Below are 21476 nucleotides of genomic sequence, written 5' to 3'. Positions count from 1 at the left end.
GTTAGAATTCAGGAAAGGCACCTGAAAAGAAAACTAAGAGGGGGTGAGCTACTTGAGCTTAGTGTGAGTCCGAACAGGTCTAAAACAGAGATACATAATTCAAAATAGTAGCATAATAGATTTTCAGTTACTCACGGAGTTAGAACGCATACTTGAGACTAGTGTCCCAACAGAACATAACAAACAGAGAAAATCAAATTCACAAAAAAACTCAGCACATGTGCCGTGCAGGCAACAGTATACAAATAACAAATCTGACAGTCAGAACCCACAGACCGATGCGGATGAAATGCAGTCGGATAAATATAACCTACCCATCCAGTCGACATACCTCTCTGTCCCCCAATCACACCTCATAAGAGCTGTTAAATCTCATTCAACCAATCACGCCAATTAGGACTTTGGAAGGCCCATCCAACCTTACACTTCGTATATATAGACTCAACCACTCAGATAATAATATGTAGCAGGGCTAGCGTATGTCCTGTACTGTGCAATGCGGTAGACTGCGGTACAAGCCAAATCAGATGACAGTACGCAGCAAAGCTGATGTACGTACAGTATTGTCCAATGCGGTAATTCACTGTACAGTCATGTATCAGTTAAACTACCAGATTAGAAATAGTATGCAGCAAAGCTGACGCATGTAAGGTACAGTGCGATAAATTCTGTACGTATAAGTTGCAGTAGAACTACCAAATCAGAACAGATACAGTCTTCCTTCTCTTCACAACCCAACCCAAAATATTTTATGCAAATGCATGAATACATTCAAGCTAACAGAACAGATACACATTAACAGACAGTCAGTCAGAATAGTTACATAGCATACTCTTCAGACCAGATTCAAAATCATACATCACACAACCATCACAGATATCTAATCTAGAACACCCTTACTAAACTTAGCTAAGGGTCGAACAAACACAAGCACATATTCAAATCAGAAATGCATACAAAACCAATACAAGTGACTTAAGACCACATGCCCGTGTGTTCTGGCCGTGTGGTAATACCTAGGCTGTATGGGAGATCAAAAGCTTGTGTGAGGAGGGGCACACGGCCGTGTGACAAAGGAACACACTCGTGTGAAGAGAGGCACACGACCGTGTGACTAAGACACACACCCGTGTGGACCAGGGACATGGCCGTGTACCTCTATGTCTATTAGCGTTAATATTTGAGTACAGGACTGACACGGCAGTGTGAGGGTCTCACACGCCCGTGTGCCCACCAGACACTTCCGTGTGTCTCGAAACACACATCCGTATGGAATCCCTAAATCCCAAATTAGCCACACGGCCGTGTGACCAGGCCATGTGACACCAAATCACTCAAACCCTAATCCCCAATCTCACATGCTTGTGTGCCTAAGGAGCATGGCCGTGTGAGAAATGAGAAAATCCCCTAATCGGCCACATGGCCATGTGGCACCAAAATATGCTCAGAAAGCATAATTCTCAGAGGCATACGGCCATGTGAACTAGCACACGCCCGTGTGGAAACCTTAGTGGCCACGAAACCACTTCGAAACAGGCCAAAAAGTACCATTTCAGCCATCGTAACAGCCCCAACCATTGCAATGACAGTAGAGGTTGGGATAAATTGTATTTCCCAAACCTTTTTCAGGCACTAACACCCAAATTCAACAATTTAGAACACAACTGAGAGTTGACGAAACAACAGTTCATAAAAGTAAAAGTAGAGATTCGAATCCTACACCTGATTGCGATCCACGACGCCCCAAAACTTGCCCCATCGAACATGAAATCAATAGCCCTTCGAAAGCCCCACGCCCACGTTTCCAAAAGGAAAAGAAAAGAAAAGAGCTAGAGGAAAAAAAATAGGACGTTTTCCCGGAGAAAAGAAAGAAAAAAGAATAATAATAATAATAATAATAAAAATAAAATAAAAAAGAACAAAATAAATATAAATTATTAATATCAACAATAAATAAAATAAATCATTCCTTCAAGCGTACACACGAGACTCAAACCCAGAACCTTAAGGCAAACTAACGCTCCACCAACCAACAAACCAGCAAGCCCATTCTGTCACTTAAACACATAGCCAAACACAATAGCATGACCTTCTCACTGACTCTAACCACAAAACCCCAAAACTTCTAGCCCCACAATTCGGGGCGTTATAAGGGATGATACTGTCAAGATCTTCACCTAAAAGAAAACCAATAGAAACTTAGATAAAGAAATCAAACAACATAGGTAAAAAACCAATTTTGACAAAAACGAACGAAAACGAACATTAATAGAAATTCAACAACAAAACTTACGCGATTAACCTTTTAGTTGAAAAACAACGAGATACGCAATCCCCTTCGACAGAACAACAACAAGAATTAACAAAAAGAAATAAAAGAAAAGTAACCGAAGAATAAATGTAAACGACAGGAACAATACAAAAGAGAAACATAAAAAGAGAAAGAGGGAGAAAAAAGAAACAATTCAATTAATTTAAAATAAACAAATTTTATGGAGTAGTATAAAAAATCTATTTCCTCTTCGCTTATGTAGAGACTCAAACACAATATAAAAAATATACAAATACTTAACCATTGAACCAATAGAATCATTCTTAACATAAGTTAACACAGAATAAGAGTTAAGTCACAAGTTCAAGGATAAAGGTTTAGTAAAAACAAGATAGCAAAATTTTCCAGGAGTGGGACTTGAACCCCTGATCTCAAACATATTAGCAGAGCATTTATCCCCCAAAAAAGAGACTTAATTATGACAAATTTTAACAAACAAACATTTAAAATTTGAGGTGTTACATAGACCAATAAAAAAAAGCTCACGCCAATTTTCTATTACTCATCTAATGACAATTAACAGAAGAATGAATAAAATATTTAAATTTGAAAAATTTAATAACTAAATCGAAAAAATTACTAAATAAAGGATTAAAATAGAGCTAAAACAACTTTATTTATTGTTTACTAAAAATAAAATATATAAATATTTGATTATTTTATAAATAATAATTCCACCCTGAGTATAAAAACTTAAAATATTTTCAAACCACACACAACTGAAAACATAAAGAACGCGCATAGTTTCAAAAAGGTGAAGATCAACATTCAAGACTATAATTTTCAAACTAAGTATTTTCAATAACTTAAATTGCACGCTAAGACTTTTTTCTCTTAAATTGGATGAAATATTTTACTAGTAAGAAACCGTAACTCAAAAAAGGCAGATTTTGTCTTATACCAAAAGGACAGATTTTGTCAAAAAATTGTAGGTTAGGAAGGTTTGATGGTTTCATATTGAATTCACGCCAACACAATGTCAATGTGAATACCCAATTTTGTCCCATGGACCAAAGAAATATATTGTATGCGATTCATGTAGGGGAAGTGTAATGGATTTGTATAATCAATATGTTTAATTATTGAATTTATATTTTTTAATTATTTTATAAGTTAATATTGGTTTGCTTTTTAAATTTGTTTAAAAGTATTTAGTTAATACTTAAATTTGTATTCCATCACTATAATACTCTAAATCTGATTCGGTCGTCGACACGAACTATAACGATTTAACCATTTCAACAAGTTTATAAGTATAAAATAATTTCACTATATGCAATGCATTTTTACTAAACAAATTTACTAAAAACTAGCATTAGATATGCTACATAAGTTAAATATTAATAAATTGTGAAGCTAATAGTATTTTATAGTTAGTACATGTATTATTTTTAAGTTAATTTTTAAAACTCACTTTTAAATTACTTAAACTCTATTTTTATATTAAATAATTTATTTATTGGATTAATATATTGAAGCATGTGAACATATAAATTTATTATTTTTTTCTTGGAATGAATATTTATTTTATATTAGATATTTATGCGAAGATATTACCATCTTTAGATGGTTTCATATTGAATTCACGCCAACACAATGTGGATAGTCAATCTTGTCCCATCCACAATATGGACGGAAGAAATATATTGTATGATATTCATGTAGGGAAGGTAATTTATGTATTAATACTAATAATATATTTAATTATTGGATTTATAATATTTAATTATTTTATAAGTTAATATGTAGTTTATTTTTGGGTTTGTTTAAAAGTATTTAGTTGGTATTTAATTTTATATTTTGATATCTAGGTTGATATTTCGCATTAATATTATTTTTATCTTGACGTGATATTAATGGCTAATTTAATGGTGATATGTGATAGCTTTTAATACGACACATGCTATACATAAATGATAAGTTTTTTAAAACATAAATTAATTTAAAAATATAATGTTTTTAATAAGTTTAAGTATCAACTAAATATTTTAGATAAATTCAAGGGATAAATTACATATTAATCTTTAAAAATTAATATAGTTAACAAATTAGAATAATGTGTGAGACATATTTCAAATTCAATTACTAATTAAGTTTTAAACTTAATTATAGGTTTCACACTTAATTATTTTTATAGCATGAATTGCAATTTCTCTTAAAATGGATGAAATATTTTCATAATAAGGGCATGTTTGGGGATTAATAAAACATGTATTTTAGAGAAGATCGTTATTCAAAAAAGGCAGATTTTGTCATATACCAAGAAAGGCAAAAGTTGGTCAAAAATTATGGGTTAGGAAGATTAGATGGTTTCGTATAGAATTCACGCCAACACAATGTCAATGTGGATACTCAATTTTGTCCCATGGACCAAAGAAATATATTTTATGGTCTTCATGTAGGTGAAGGGGGTAATGAATTTATATCTTAATTGTTTTACGGGTTAATATGCATTTTATGTTTTGAATTTTTTCAAAAATACGTAATTAGTGCTTAAATTTATATTTTATTATTTAGGTTGGTACTTTCGCACTAATATTATTATTTTGCATTGATGTGACATTGATGACTAATTTGATGTGACATGTGATTAAACTTTTAATATGACACGTGATAGATATAAATTAAAAAGAAAATCTTTTAAAAATATAAGTTAATTTAAACAAATAAACTTTTTAAACAAGTTTAAATGCAAATAAAATATTTTGTAATAAATTTAGACAACAAATTATATATTAATCATTAAAATATTAACTGTGAGACATTTCAAATTCAGGTTGCTAGTAAAAAATAGTATGTACCAACTAGGCCACCGCTGTAACAATTCAAAACATAGCCTTTGAAAATGTATCAATGGCTCAACTCCAATTGCTGTCCCTGTCCTAACACTTTAACGATTAATGGAATCAGGTGTTGAATTTCAGTTCCCTGCAATTGCATCTAAATGTTGAGCTCTGACGAAATATCTTACTAATAATTTTCCTTTTAATTATTTTGATGGATTGACTTTTTTTACTTGTTTATAAAAACGGAGCAGGTTAGCTTGATTAGGATTCAACTAAAGAGTTTAACTTTCGACTGCACAATCAGTTTCATATGTATTCAATGGAGAAATCACGTATCAAATTCCTATTTTGCATTGTTGCAGCAATCACCTTGGCGTCTATGTCCTTCAAACCTGCAATGGCGGCCATGGGGAACGAAACAGACAGACTAGCATTGCTTGCTTTGAAAGATGAGCTTCTTGGTGGCTCTCACGGTGGTCCGCTACTTTCATGGAATGCTTCACTCCATTTTTGCGAGTGGCAAGGTGTTGGATGCGGTCAGCAGCAGCAAAGGGTCATCAGTTTGAGCCTGCCTGGTCTCAAACTCGGTGGCACCATATCTCCATCAATAGGGAACTTAAGTTTCCTGAGAGAGGCAAACCTTTTCAACAATAGCTTGAAAGGCAATATTCCCAGGGAATTTGGCCATTTGAGACAGCTTCGTTCACTGAATCTAAGTCGCAATAATCTCCAAGGTAACATCCCTGTAGAGCTCAACAATTGCTCCAACCTGCAATTTCTTAATTTAAGTGACAACAGTTTTTCCGGGAAAATTCCATTTCAATTGGGGGATACTATGAAGAATCTGATTAAACTCTCTCTTGCCGGCAACGATTTTATTGGGACAATCCCATCTTCTTTAGGAAACCTTTCATCTTTGGATTATCTCCAACTTGGGAATAATCATTTGGAAGGTAATATACCCATTTCTCAAGGCAGATTATCAAACTTGAAAATACTTGTTCTTAGTCGAAATAACCTCTCTGGAATTATACCTCCTTCGTTTTACAATCTTTCCGCCGTGAAAGATATTAGGATGAGTACAAATAACATACATGGTAGCCTTGAACCTGAACTGGGTTTTGCTTTTCCGGAACTTGAGATACTACATCTCGGAGGCAACCACTTGAGTGGGAGAATTCCAGTATCAGTGACTAATATCTCTAGCTTGAAACAGTTTGATATCCATTCAAATGGTTTCAGTGGATTAGTCCCAGGAGATATGGGAAAGTTTCAGAATCTTGAACTGTTTTCCATTAATTACAACGAGCTTGGGAATGGCGAAGAAGGAGACTTGGATTTCCTTTCTTCTTTAACCAACTGCAGTCGATTGAAGCTTTTGGCCATCCATATGAATAAGCTAAGTGGGGTATTACCAGATTCAATGGCAAATTTATCAACTCAGCTTGAAACTCTTTATATAGGAGGGAATCAGATTTCAGGAAACATTCCTGAAGGAATTGGCAATCTTGTTAAACTCACACAGATTCATGTAGGGGAAAACTTGTTAACAGGAGAAGTTCCGACTTCAATAGGAAAGCTTCGAAATGTTGGACGATTCGACCTCTCTTTGAATCGTTTATCCGGTGAAATCCCATCCTGTATTGGCAATCTGTCTTTATTGTCTCATCTTTATTTAAATGGAAACAGTTTTGAAGGAAGGATTCCGTTGACGCTCGAGAAATGCAAAAGCATGCAGATAATGGATCTTTCGACCAATAAACTCAGTGGTGGCATACCGGATCAACTGATTGCTGGTTTTGAACGTTTGGTTACATTGAATTTGTCCCACAACTCTTTCAATGGCAGCTTTCCATCAAGCGTTAGTAACTCCAAGAATCTTGTAGAGTTATTTGCTGATAACAATGATTTCTCAGGCGAAATTCCAGAGAGATTTGGTGAGATTTCTGAACTAAGAATTTTGCACATGCAGGGAAACTACTTTCACGGTAGCATTCCTCAATCCCTTGCCTCTCTAAGAGGTCTCGAAAGCTTAGATCTCTCTAGTAACAACTTGTCTGGCACAATACCGCTTGAGCTTCGAAATCTTCCATTTTTGGTGAGTTTAAACCTTTCTTTCAACCTGTTAGAAGGTGAAGTTCCAGAAGAAGGGGTTTTCAAAAATATCAGTCAATTCTCTATTGTCGGGAACAAGGATCTTTGTGGGGGAATTCCTGAAATAGAGCTTCCAAAATGCTTGAACCAGGCAGCAAAGGGAAAACGAAATGGTTTATCGACCAAATCCATCATCGTTATCGTTGTTAGCCTTTCGCTCGCCTTGGCTTCGGTTGCGTTCATTGCTATCCTTTGTTGGCGAAAACGCTTTGGAAAAAAGATGATACCTTTGGCTTTGGAGCGAGTTAACTTGATACAAGTTTCTTACAAGGAACTTGTTCAAGCCACGAATGGTTTCGCAACCTCGAACATCGTTGGTGAGGGCAGTTTTGGTTCTGTTTATAAAGGGTTTCTTGATCAACAAGAAAACCCTGTTGCAATCAAAGTATTGAATCTTCAAAACCTTGGGGCTGTAAAGAGTTTTGCAGTTGAATGCGAGGCTTTAAGAAATGTTCGACACCGGAATCTTGTCAAGTTGATAACTTGTTGCTCAAGCATAGATTACCAAGGCAATGATTTCAAGGCTATAGTTTTGGAATTCATGGCAAACGGAAGTTTAGAGAGCTGGCTTCATCATGAGCATGATCGAGATCACTCATCACACCATCTCAAATTTGCTCAAATGTTAGACATCGCTATAGATGTGGCCAATGCATTAGATTACCTTCACCATCGTTGTCAAATACCAATAGTTCATCGGGATCTAAAGCCAACCAATGTTCTACTTGATGACGATATGGTTGCACATGTTGGTGACTTTGGCATGGCTAAATTCCTTTTTGATGTTGCAAGTAATTTGGATAATGAGCAAGCAACTTCCTCAATCATTAAAGGGACAATAGGCTATCTCGCCCCGGGTAATTTTCATATCTTTTGATCTTATTTTGTATTTATGTTGTGAAAACAATATTTACTTCATTTTAATCATTTAACTTGTTTCTTAGACGTTTTTTCATCTTTTATTTGTATTGTGCAATTGTATCGTTGTAGAATATGGAATGGGTAGTTTGACGTCCCCTGAAGGCGATATCTATAGCTACGGGATTCTCGTCTTGGAGATGATAACTAGAAAGAGGCCAACAGATGATATGTTTGATGATGAGATGAGCCTCCATAGTTATTGTAAGATGGCATTTCCAGAAAAATTGGAGGAGATTTTAGATTTTCGATTGCTTGAACAAATCAGAGAGAAAAGTCAAAAAATAAGAGGAGATCAGAACATAGATTGTAATATGTTGGATTGTTTGGTTTCATTCACTAATGTGGGTGTTGCATGCTCTGTTGAGGTTCCTGTTGAGAGAATGAAGATTGAAGATGCTGTCAATGAATTGCATGCAATTAAGGCAAGACTGCATGCAAGGAATCGAATTGATCCACAGCAAGAGATTAAAGAACTAGAAGTTTAACCTAGTTTTGTCCAGGGAGCAAGGCGCACTCTACGCACTAAAAAAACTTATATTGCATCCAGAACAACAGTCCAAGCAGAGTAAAGCGACAATGTGTATATGTGTAAATCGATGTGTTGAGCATGAGAATGATGAGATTGTAATGTTGAGCTACAGGGTGGAATATCCAATGGGGAAATCATAAAGACCTTGAGTGTAAGTAGGATCTCCTTTTGCCTTATTTGTTTAGTATGCTTCGCAGCTATTATGATTTGTTTCATATAAATCACTATATTCACTCAGAAGACTAAGTTCCAGAAAATGACTCATCTTATGCACAATAAGGCAGCACCGATTATTCCTAGGTAGCTTCTATTGAGTCTCAAGAATAGTAATTCACCAAAACATAAACAATATATGACAATGTAAAGCAATGCAAAGCAATCCAGAACTGCAAAATCTTTTGGGGAAAGACTAGAATTATGAACGTAATAAGATATTCCCACTCTTTTAATCTAAGGCAAAGTAGAAATTGTAATATGTTTTATTGTTATAAGAGTTGAATAATTAATCTAACTCTTCAATTCAACCTTGAATTTCACATATAAAAAGGATTTAAACCAAGTACTAACATAATTGTCCAATCTAGAATCTAAGTACAACTGCCAGTTAAAGCTTAAGCCGCACTGCCCAAACACAGCCAACATCTCTCAAGCATTTTAACGAACAGATGAAATGTTTTCAGCTCCTACTTTATATAATATAATTAGATAAACATAGCAGATCTTAACGTCATTCATAGGAAGATATTTTAAAAAGGCTGGAAATACAGATGATGAATTCTGGTTATTTATCCATATCATATCTATAATTGCAAATATTAACGAATTAGATATTTTCTGTTGATATTTTTTCAATTAAGTATTCAAACCGTAATTATATCATTCATAATTTTAAATTTTCAAAACTTAATTAATTCTATTTTTATTAAAGTAACATATTAATTAATCTTATTGATTGTATTTTTTTATTAAAATTCATATTAATTTAAAATTCATTTATTTAATATTTTTAATTATACTTTCCTTTTGATTGTATATATGATTTAAATTAGGTTTTTTTACTTAAAAATTATCGACTTAATAATTTTAAATTTATATCAAAATAAATTTTAAAATTAAATATTCAAATGGTAAGTAATTTATTTATTTTACTAAATTAACATATTAATGAATTTTATTGTTATTTCATCAAAATTTTTTATTAATGTGAAATTCTACTAATTAATATTTGTAATTGTGGCCAACTGAATCCTACTTCGTTGTTGTCGAAACCATTCTTTTGAAAACGGGATTGACTTTGTTTGAAAGTGAAAATTAAAACGGAGTCGCCACCAATCTTTTATCGTGTGATCGGATCACCTTTGTTTTAATAAATCAATTTTAGTTTACTAAAACAGGCCTTTGGTCTCTGAAACTTGAGAGAATGAGTTCGGGAGTCGGTTACGTGCAAGGAAGGATTAGCACCTCGACACGCCCAAAAATTGGTACCGAATTGATTAGTTAGTGTCTTAATGTCGAAAATTAAAAATCGGAAGGATTTGAAATACGATCTTTTCTATTAATACTGATTTTAAAATTCTTGAATTAGCTTAAATCGATTTGTTTAAAGATTTCCTTATCTCGAGATATCGGAGTATCACATCCCGTAAGTTAGGACACAATACCATGAATTCCCGAGCACAAGGTCATCTTTTAATTTAAATTGCAAATCCGTGCATTTCAAAACTCAAAAGGATATTTAGCTATTTTGAACCAACAAGAGAACCGAAACCCCGTAAGTTAGGGCACAATTCTTCAATGTTCCAAAATGCGAAACATTGCCTTATTTATTGAAATTAGTAAAAATATGAATAAAAATCTTTAAAGTAATGAACAATGTAATGATATAAAATAGGCGGAGACAAAAATAAACAAGTTGGAAATACATTGAAACAAATAATAAATATGACAACAATATTAAAACAATAACAATACATGCGATATATTAAACGTAATAATAGTATCCAATGTGAAATAAAAACAACGAATATATACATAATAAAGATATTAAGAGTATGTACGTAAAATATATATATATATATATTTATAAATAGTAATAGTGTTAGAAATATACTATATATAGTGTTTGAAGTATATACATAAAATAGTGAAAATATAACTAGTAATGTTAAGATATATATAATATATACATATGTATGAAATAGATATAAAAAATATGTACATAATATAGTGTAAAAATACATACATAATATAATTAAAATATATACATAAGATAACATGTAGGAAAAAATATATATAAATAATATAGTATTAAAGATATATACATAAAATAGTATAATATATATATACGTAATATAGAATTTAGAATATACCTAATATATTAAAAGAATATATATATAATATAATATTAAAAATATAATAATAACAAAAAAAGAGAGGGAGAGTGGGTGATTTCCGACCACAAGGTCGGTCATTGTCAGGTCATTGGACCATCGTCATGGCTACTGCTCGGTGCCACCATGCACTGCAAAATGACCTCAAAAAAACTTTTTCGTAAAAATGGGAAAGCTTCCTCCTTTTATTTTTACTTTCAGATAAAAAAACAAAATAAAACTGAAAGGAAAATAATAAGCAAACAAAGAACTTAAAACGAGAATAGACCAAGAAACCTCTTTTGCTTTGATATTTGATTAATCTCCAAAAAAAAAAAAACTAGCCTATCCAAAAACTAGCCTTTACAATAACTCTTCTCCTTGATTATTCTAAAAAAACCTCTAAAAAATCCTTTACAATAACTTTCTCCCACAAAACTTCTTCCTCTCCTAAATACAAAATATGAGAAGACTTATATAGCCATTTACCAAATATTTTTTATTGTTTATGTCTTCATTTGTAGGTATAAGTGATGGTGGAGCAAGTGTGGCTAGTGGAGTAGGTAGTGGAGCAAGTGTGGCTAGTGGAGTTGGTGGTGGAGCAAGTGTGGCTAGTGGAGTTGGTGGTAGCAAAGGCTAGGATATAGTTGAGAAAAGTTTAGCTTGTGGGCTAGGGTTTTTTTATTTTGATTTGGGTTTAGGGTTTGGGCCACTGGGGTTTTGATGTAAATTGGGCTTTGGGTAGTTAAGATTTTGGGTTTTGGGTTTAATTTTGGTGGGTTAGGTAAGGTTAAATTGGATTTTGATGTAAATGGGTTAAAATTGGCCTACAACAGCTGTCATTAAAATTTTTTATTAGCATTGTTTTATTGTTAATTTTACTATTATTTTATAGGTATTTATTTGTTAAGTTACACCATATCTTAGTGTTATTTAAATATAAAGGCTTTTTTTATTTTGAATTTGATGGGAAACATTTATTTCAATGTTTTAAGTGTTTTTGATGTATTGCATTTTTCAATTTTTTATATAAAAAGTAAAATAAAAAATTTATATAGGTTGGACTCAAGTGTAGCATATATAATCCAGGCTTGGCTTGGGTAAAAATTTAAGCCCGTTTTGTAACGCCCCAATTTTCGAGAATCTTGTGAATGTTGGCATAGGTTTAATTATGTTAGTGGGGCTCTAGAAAGCCCAAACTTAAGATAGAACCCAACAATTTTAGTTAATTTTTGTTCCATAACAAAAAGGGGGTGAAATTATGAAATAGAACCTATGTGAAAATGTTTGAAAATGCTATAGGCTAAATTGAAGTGACCAAATAAATAGGAGTGCAAAATAGGAGGATTTGCATGACAAACCTCCCATTTTACATGAAGTGGCCAGCCATCATGTTGTTGTAGACAAAATGTGCACTTGATATCCATAATTTATGGTACAAATTGATACAAATTGATAATAGGTTAGGTAAATGTTCCATGATAATAGGTTAGGTAAATGTTCCATGATAATGGGTTAGGTAAATGTTTCATGATAAGAATTTCATGTCTTTTGTATTAAAGAATTAAATGGATGAAATATGAAGTTTTATTAAAAGAAAAGGGGTGAAAAGAATAAAGTTTTGTCCATCTTTGTTCATCATAACTGAAAGTTAGAGAAGAGAAAGGAGAGGAGAAAGCTCTTGAGTATTCGGTCATTAGGAGGAGGAAAATTGAAGGTAAGTTCTTGGTACCTTGCTTCTATTTTGAGGTTCATGAGTTCTTCTTGATTCTACCTTAACTCTTGAAGTATATTTTGATTTTTAGTTGTGTTGTGAGCATTTAGTCATGAGGTTCATGAGTTCTGTTAGTACGTGAAAAGTAGGAATATGCATGAAAAACCCTAAAATAGATAAATTACTGAAATACCTTTAAAAATAGAAAATTTACAGTTTTACTCTTAGGAGATAAATTACCGAAATACCCCTAGGGTTAAATTGACTTAAATGCATGTTTGACTGTTGTTATTTACTGCATGCCATGTTGTTATTATTTGATGCATGGGATTGGGATATTGATGGAGGAAGTACTGAAAGTGGCTTGTCCATGTACTGGAGGCTTTGCCTCAATTTATGATAACCGAGCAAAGAAGGTCAAGAATCGTGGAGTGTTAATGGGTGGGTTGAGCTATTCCCACATGGAGTGTATGGCTGGTACGGGTGGAGTGTAGTGGTTGGTGGGTTGAGTAGTCTCCCAAATGGGCTTGCATATGTTTACCGATGTTGCATGTATTTTGAAATGGGCCTATGGGCCATCTCATTATCTGAATAAAGGGCTAAGGCCCGCTTTATTGTAATCTGAAAGGGCTCGCCCAAGACCACTGATTACTGAATGGGCTTAGGCCCAATAGGCTTGAGCTGACTTGGGCTTTGAATGGGTTTTCCTTACACACCGAGTTTCCCCAAACTCACCCCTTTTATTTTCATCCACGCAGAAATCCCCAACCATAGTGGGCTTGGAGTCGTGAGGGAATTCGAGTGGCCACCCGCTTTGAAAGTTTGATTTTCTTCGGTGAATGGACATCCTTTCATTTACATTTGAAGTTTTGGGTTTTAAATGTAATAAGGCCGCTTAATTATTTTTGATGGTTTTAATATGTATTACTAAGATAGGTATTACTTATTTTAAATGTTGAAATTGGATAGCTTTAGGGCGCGTTTTCAAAAACAACAGTTGATTTCAAAATAACACGACAACAAGCAAAGCTTCCGCAATGAAAGTATTTTCCAAAATTAATCACTTTTCCTAAAAATAACTTAATCAAATCGGTTTCCTAGAAATATCCATGACGTTAAGGTGTGGCAATGGCGGTATGCATGTCTAGTATTAGATCCGAAGGGAGCTTGGTACTTAAGCAGTCCGATGGACTCACCACCTCTTTTCCGGTTTCCTACCTGGTGCACAGCTTCCATTCACTTTAACCCTTAATGAATTAATCTTTTGAACATCAAGTAAGATTTTCTGGACTTAGAATGGAAAATTTTTTTACGTTTTTGATGTGGCATACCGGATCTGGCCATAACTTCTGGGCCAAGTTTGGGGTGCTACACGTTTTTCTAGTTGTGCTTGGACCTATCAAACGGGCCTAGAATTTTGTTAGGGACTGATCTGACCCAGCCCATGGACAAGTCTAATTAAAGTGCATTTATCTCCTATTGAAGGGTTAGGAAGGCAATTTGGATAATTTTTTTTTGGTAATTGTACTTTTTTGTCTAAACATTAAAGAAAGGTATAATGACAAATTTGATCCTTAATATTTACGTATTTTGTCAATTTAGCACTTGTTATGATTTTCATTAAATTTGGCCCTCAATATTTTAAAAAGGGTCAAATTTGACTATCAACTTTTTAAAAAGAGTCGAATTGCTATTTTTTAACAAAAATATTGACTAAAGTATTAAATTTTTAAATATGGTAACCGACATGGCCATCCACGTATACTCCACAATAATTTTTTTGAATTTTGAGTTATTTTATTTTTGAATATTTTTATAATTATTAAATTATTGTTGACATGGCATACATGACAAACAGTCATGTTAGCATGAAGCACACACAGGTGCCACGCCAACATCATTAACAAATTAATATTTTAATCAACATTTTCGTTAAAAATGATTTGACTATTTTATAAAAGATTAATAGCTAAATTTAGTTAGAAATGAATAAAACCAAATTAACAAATAATGTAAATGTTGAGGGCTAAAATTATCATTATACCTTAAAGATGATAGTTTTTTATTTAGTAAACCTAAATATTAATGAAAATAAAATTAATAACTTTCTATCCTAAAATCACTTAACTCTTTCTATAATTCAAGTTAAGAGTTTAAAGAAATAAAATGCAATTTACCAAATCCTAAAGGACTTATCCATCTCTCTCTATATTGTTTCTTGATCGGTTGCATACTTATACATGCTTCTCGAAATTTTAATTTTATGATTCCATGCTTGATCGCATATTTACATTTATTTGCTCAAATTTATATTAGTTACACAAATCACTGCAAGTATGATCATTGTTATACATATTTCACTTTTTTTATATATGCTCATAATTTATTTTCATTATTTGTAGTTAAAGCTTCCCAATCAAAATTATATATATATATATATATATATAGAAAATGCAACACACTAAAATTGAATTGTTGTATTTATCTCATTTATTTACTACACAATCTATATATATTTGTTAGATATTTAAATCATGCACTATAAATATATTTTCAAAAATACAAAAATCATCGTGTAGAACTTACAATTATATTCAAGCAATTCAACCATTAAAGTCGAACTACACGAAGAAAACAGAAAAAGAATAAATGGTTTTTTTTTCTGAGTTAATTTTTTTAAAATTTCGAAATAATAATAGCTTGAGTGATAAGTTTATAGATGAAAAATTGGAATGTATCATTGTAAGGAGAATATTATACACACAATTTCTTCTTCAGTTTCAAGTGGATGTGATTAAAAAAATGTTTCTTAAAGAGGGGATCAGATTGGACTAGATATTGATCCTGATTTGAAGAGGCTGAATTATCAATGCATTGGACTATATGAAACACTGTTGATCTATGGGAAGAAATAGTATCAACGAAAGAATCACTCATAGAAAGTTATGATTAGAATAAAATGACTAGGAAAATTTTAACTAATAGAGTAAGTCATATTGAGAGGGGTTTTGATACTAAATTGTTATCGCATTCAATTTCCGATTTTCAAATTAAGAGAAGTATTGGCATTAGTTAAGTGATTTTTTTTTAGAAAATTATTTTAATAATCCTTATCTGGAATGTCACCCGATGTTGAATCAAGTGGCTTTGTTGATCAAAGAAAGAAAAACTGAAAAAGAAAGGAACATGTTTGTGTAAGTGGTACAAATAATAAAAAAAAAGATGTGTGTACAAGCCCAATTTAGCCCTATCCTAACCCAAACAAAAATTAAACCTAATTCAATTACAATAGGCCCAAACTCAAACCATTCAGCCTAACCCTAGCCCAAAATTCCAAGAATTTTTAGAAACAAAAAACAAAAAAAAAACCCTAAGTGTGCCGCACCTAGGTCTGCCACCACCACTTGCCGCCACTCCTCTGTCAGCCACCTGCTCCTCCACTTGCTCCACCGCTTGCAAGGAGAAAAGACAAGTAATAAAAAATAATGTAAAAAAGCTATAAAAACCATCAAGAAACACAATGTAAGGGCCCTTTTTTTTAGAGATCAATAAAAAATATAGGTTTTCAAACGTAAAAACCAAGCAAAAAATATAAACACAAAGATTCAACAATCAAGTATACTAAAAATCGAAAAAACAGTCAGCAGTTGAAGAAAGGATCGGCTCATTACTAAGGTTATTTATTTATTTATTTTTTATTTTTCTATTTTCGTACCTATTTCCTCATATATATATGGGCATATTAAAAATATATCAAAAAATAAAAAAAATTTACCCTTTTTTGGAGTTTGCGGTGGCCAGGGCTGTCGGCGGGCCACGGTGGCAATCGGTCGAAGACCTCGCCGGACCCTTTGCCCCTGCAGAGAAGAAAAAGGGAGGGGAGGGGTGAGGTGTTTTTTTTTTTGAAACAAATGAAAATGAATTTTTTTTTTTAAAATCTGTCTTTTATAGGCCCTCAAAATGACGTCGTTTTGGAGCTGGCCTTAAACACCCAAAACGACGTCGTTTTGCCCTTGGTCCAACCCAAACCGCTCCAGTCTAGGGTCCGCGTGTTTTTTAACGAAAGGGCTAGTTGCACTTTTAGCCCTTCCGCTTTTTTTATTGTTTTAAAATCAAGTTTTGTTTGTTTTTAACTGTGCCCTGTAATTTATTTTGGTTTTCATTTTGGTCCTCTCTTATGCTGCGCGTTTCAGAAGGGAGGGAATATTGCGCTTTTGGCCCCCCACCTCTTTTGCGCATTGCAAAATGGACCTTACCCTTTCATTCATTTCCAGATTTGCCCCGAAATTTCGTTTTATGTCCAATTTAGCCCTTTTTTTAGTTATTTTTACAACATTATGATTAAAATTGATTAAAATTGATTATTATTATTATTATTATTATTATTATTACTATTAACATTAGTATTATTATCATTTTACTTTATTATCATTTTTAATTATTATTACTATTATTTTTTATTATTATTACTATTATATATATATTTACCTATTTCTTTTAAATATACTCATTTTATTTTTATTCCTCACTCACATTATATATTATTTATTTATTTATATATCTTCTTATATCATTTCAAACTTTAAATATTTATTAATTTATATTATTACCATTATTATTATTATTATTATTATTATTATTATTATTATTATTATTATTATTATTATTATTATATTTTCTATTATCACTTATATCCGTTAGTATCATTATTAATTTTATCTTTATTTTCTTTACTATTATTTTATCATCATTATTTATTTATTATTTTATTATTATTGTCATATTATTATATATGTTTTATTACAAATTGTACTTTAAATATTATTCATTTTAATTTAGTTCTTTACTTCCAATATTTTTAAACATTTTCCTTATATTTATTTATTATTATTTCCCTCACTGTTATTTATTTATTTCATCTTTACTTATTCATATTCATATGTATTACTATTGTAATTTGTTTGTTAATATTACTATGGCTATTATAGTACATTAGTATTATCATATCATTTATTTATCACATATTTTTGACTTGTATAGGTTTTTATATTATTGCATTATTATTCCCCATGAACAATGTTTAAATATAATCGGTTATCTTTGAATCAAATTTCGAATAAGCCCATGTCGTTTTAGTTTACGTTTGATAATTATTTAAAAAGAAAAATTTAAAAATAAAGGCAATATTCTGTTTTTTGGGGATTCGAGAGATCGTGCCCTAACGTACTGAGTTTTGATTTTTCTCGTTTGATCCAAATGACCGAATATCCTTTTAAAATTAAAACACGTGAGTTTTGAAAATCAAAAGACCAACTTATTCTCGAGGGTCTGAAATGTTGTGTCCTAACGTACTGGATGTGATATTTTATTACTTCGGGACAAGAAGGTCTTCCATTTTGATTTACTCAAGCAAATTCCTCATATAGATTAACATAGAAAAGGAATCAAATTCTTAATTCTTTTCGAGTTTTTAAATTTCGACATTAAGACATTAATTAATCAATTAGGTACCAATTTTGAGCGTTACGAGGGTGCTACTCCTTCCTCGTACGTAACCGATTTCCGAACCCGTTTTCTTAAATTTCGTAGACCAAAATCGTTGTTTTAGTAAATCAAAATATTTTATTAAAATGACCAAATTTCTAAGTGATCCGATCACACCTAAACAAAAAAAGAATTGGTGGTGACTCATATTCTTTCATTTTCAAAATTAAAGTCTGATCATTGTTTTAAAAAAAATGGTTTCGACAATGTGCACATTTAATGAATTAACTTTGGGAATTTTTATGTTGAACATAACAATAAAAAACAGGAGCATAATATCAAGCATGATCATGTATGGTGTAAAGCGTAGATATTGAGTATCCATGTGGAAGCAATTATCAAGAAACAATATTAAGTGAAATGATCAATGGATATGAAGGAAGATTAATACGCCAACACTGGACAATAATAATTCACGGACTTTTTCAATTAATATGGGCACAAATTACTAGAGTCGATTTAATTAACGTGATTATGACCAATTTTTTGGAGAACAAAAATAGATATAATAGTCTTGAGATTAATGGAACATATAGTGATTCTCAAACTCAAAAAAGAATTGAAGAGGATAATGGTCTATAAATAAAAACAAAGAAAGCTAAAGCTCTTGTAGAGATCGAGGATGCACTTCAGTCAAGAGTGACCGTCAAAAACTTGAGAACAAAAGAAAAAAAAAGCAAACAAAGGAGAGAGGTGCAATTGTAGCGACGTAAAGATTCGTTTGGTTTCGGTCGCTAATTGTGGCCATCTATTGAAAATTTAGAAGCTAAAATTTGATTTTTAAAATAAACAGGGAGTCGTCACCGATCCTTTTTATTAGGTGTGACCGGACACCTGTTAGACTTCTTTTAAAACAAATAAAAGGGTGAGTTTAGGTCTACATTAAAAGCCAGAGAAAAATTAGGGTTCGGGAGTCGGTTATGCGCGAGGAAGGTATTAGCACCCTCGCGACGCCCAAAAATTAGTATCTCATAAACACAGGTTGTCTTGATTTTCAAAAATACGGGTTCAATGTAAAATTTAGTCGTGATCCGATTAAAAAACGAGAAATTTTAGTTTATTCCGTTTTTCTTTTATAAGGGTATATCGCTTTAACACGAGTCAATTGACGTTCACCCAACATAGCGATGAACTCGATGACTTAATGTTAAATCGATATATTGCCTTGACTATTGAAATTAATTAGAAAATCGGAACGTAATTTTCAAGAGAATGCAAGACATAATTGATACGAAATGAAAATAAGCAAATGAAACGGCTTGATACATTTGAAACAAATAACAAACATAACAATAATATTAGAAAATAATAACCGTGCATGCAAGATCAAATGCAATGTTAGCATTGAATACGAGAACGTAATAAGAATACAATGAATACACATATGAAGATAATTAAGAGTATATACGTAAAATATGTATATAAATAGTAGTAGTGTTAGAAATATACTATACGTATAGTGTTTGAAGTACATATAAGATAGTAAAAAGTACATAACTAGCAACAATAAAATAAAATATATACATATATGTGTAAAAATAATATTACAAAAGGGTATGTATACATGTATATAAAAAAATAAATGTATTAACAATAAATATAATAGGGTAAGAAAACAAGTATATACACAATATATATGTAACGTGGTACTAAGGATATATATATATACAATATAGTATTTAAAATAATATTTACATAATATAAAAATATAATATTAAAAGGTATATGTACATACGTAATATATATAAATACATATATAATATAATGTTAAAATATTTACATAATATATATATCATAATAATGTGGAAAACGAATATTAATAATGTTACATAAATATATGCCTATATATATATATATTAAAGATATATATATAAACATATACTAATATCAATACAAATAATAAGGATAACATATAAAAATACATACATGAAATAGTATATATAAAAAATACATAACTAATAATAAAAAATATACATACAACGACATAAAAGTATATGAACAGTAAGAAATATACAATACATAACATTAAAATATATATAATAATATACACAAATATATAATATATATATATATATATATTAAAATAATAATATGAAAAGAAAAGCATCGGTACATTATATAAATACATACATGAAGAAACATGTATAAATACTAAGTGAAAATCAATAACATTAATAATGAATATAATAATAATAGTAAATACATATATATATATATATGTAATAGTAAAATGTGACATTTTAAAGTAATTATACACATATATGTAACTAAATATCATATAATAATAATAACAAAATATTGATGATGTTAATAAAATATAGTAATAGATATAATACAAATAATATCTAAAATACAGTAAAACAACGAAGGTAATATAAAACAACTTAAATTTTTCAAAAAAAGGACTAAATTCGAATTAAAAATGAAATTTGGGGCGAATTCGGAATGAAAAACAGAAGAAGGGGACTAATTCGAACGCGCACTAAACATTGAGGGGCCAAGAGCGCAATATCCCCGTTTATTAAAACACTGCGTAGCAAAGGGGGGACCAAATCGAACGCGGAGCAAAACAACAGGGCCAAATTATAATTAAAACCGAACTTGATTTAAAATATTGAAAATGCGGAAGGGCCGATTGCGCAAATAGCCCTTCCGCTTTTAAAAACACGCGGATCCTTGCTGGGGCGGGTAGGGTCGACCCGACCCACCCCTGAAATGGCGCCGTTTTATTGGTTAAAGGGGGGGACCAAAACGCACCGTTTTGGTCCCCTATATAAGTTAATTTTTTTTTATTTTTTTCATTTGAAACAGCTGAAAGAAAAAAAAAGAAAGAAGGGAGAGAGGGGAGAAGGAAGAGAGGGGAAAGGGGAGAGCTCCGGCCATGGGCGATCCACCGACGGCAATGGGAGGTCTGCCTGACGCCACGCGCCACCACCATTGAAAGGTAAAAATCTTATTTTTTTATTCTTTTTTTATTATTTATATATATATTTTAATTTGTATAAGTTAGAAAATAAACCTAAAAATGTAAATGAAATGAAAAAGGGAATGAATGTAAATCACCTTCGCTCACCGATTTCACTGTTTTGTTCTCTGTTTTTTGTTTGGTGTTTGATTTGGGGTTATT

At 31.7% G+C, this 21476-nt stretch overlaps 1 protein-coding gene across 1 annotated transcript; it reads left to right on the top strand.

Moving 5' to 3' along the window:
- Window positions 1–5310: 5310 nt before the first annotated feature.
- On the top strand, window positions 5311–8979 carry LOC108451671 (probable LRR receptor-like serine/threonine-protein kinase At3g47570). The gene is made up of 2 exons (XM_017749334.2): window positions 5311–8129; window positions 8263–8979. Exons 1-2 carry the CDS (start codon window positions 5429–5431, stop codon window positions 8676–8678), a joined length of 3117 nt encoding a protein of 1038 aa, XP_017604823.2. The 5' UTR covers window positions 5311–5428; the 3' UTR covers window positions 8679–8979.
- Window positions 8980–21476: the final 12497 nt, after the last annotated feature.

Source organism: Gossypium arboreum, chromosome 5 (genome assembly GCF_025698485.1).
Source record: "Gossypium arboreum isolate Shixiya-1 chromosome 5, ASM2569848v2, whole genome shotgun sequence".
NCBI lineage: Eukaryota > Viridiplantae > Streptophyta > Magnoliopsida > Malvales > Malvaceae > Gossypium > Gossypium arboreum.
The sequence above is the reverse complement of the archived record's forward strand: the minus strand, read 5'-3'. Positions and strand labels throughout refer to the sequence as shown.

Bases quoted from the DNA above. Each gene is read 5' to 3' on its own strand.
- LOC108451671 (XM_017749334.2), top strand. From the start codon at position 5,429: ATGTATTCAATGGAGAAATCACGTATCAAATTCCTATTTTGCATTGTT. The intron at 8,130-8,262 runs GTAATTTTCATA...GTATCGTTGTAG, and splicing joins AATAGGCTATCTCGCCCCGG to AATATGGAATGGGTAGTTTG.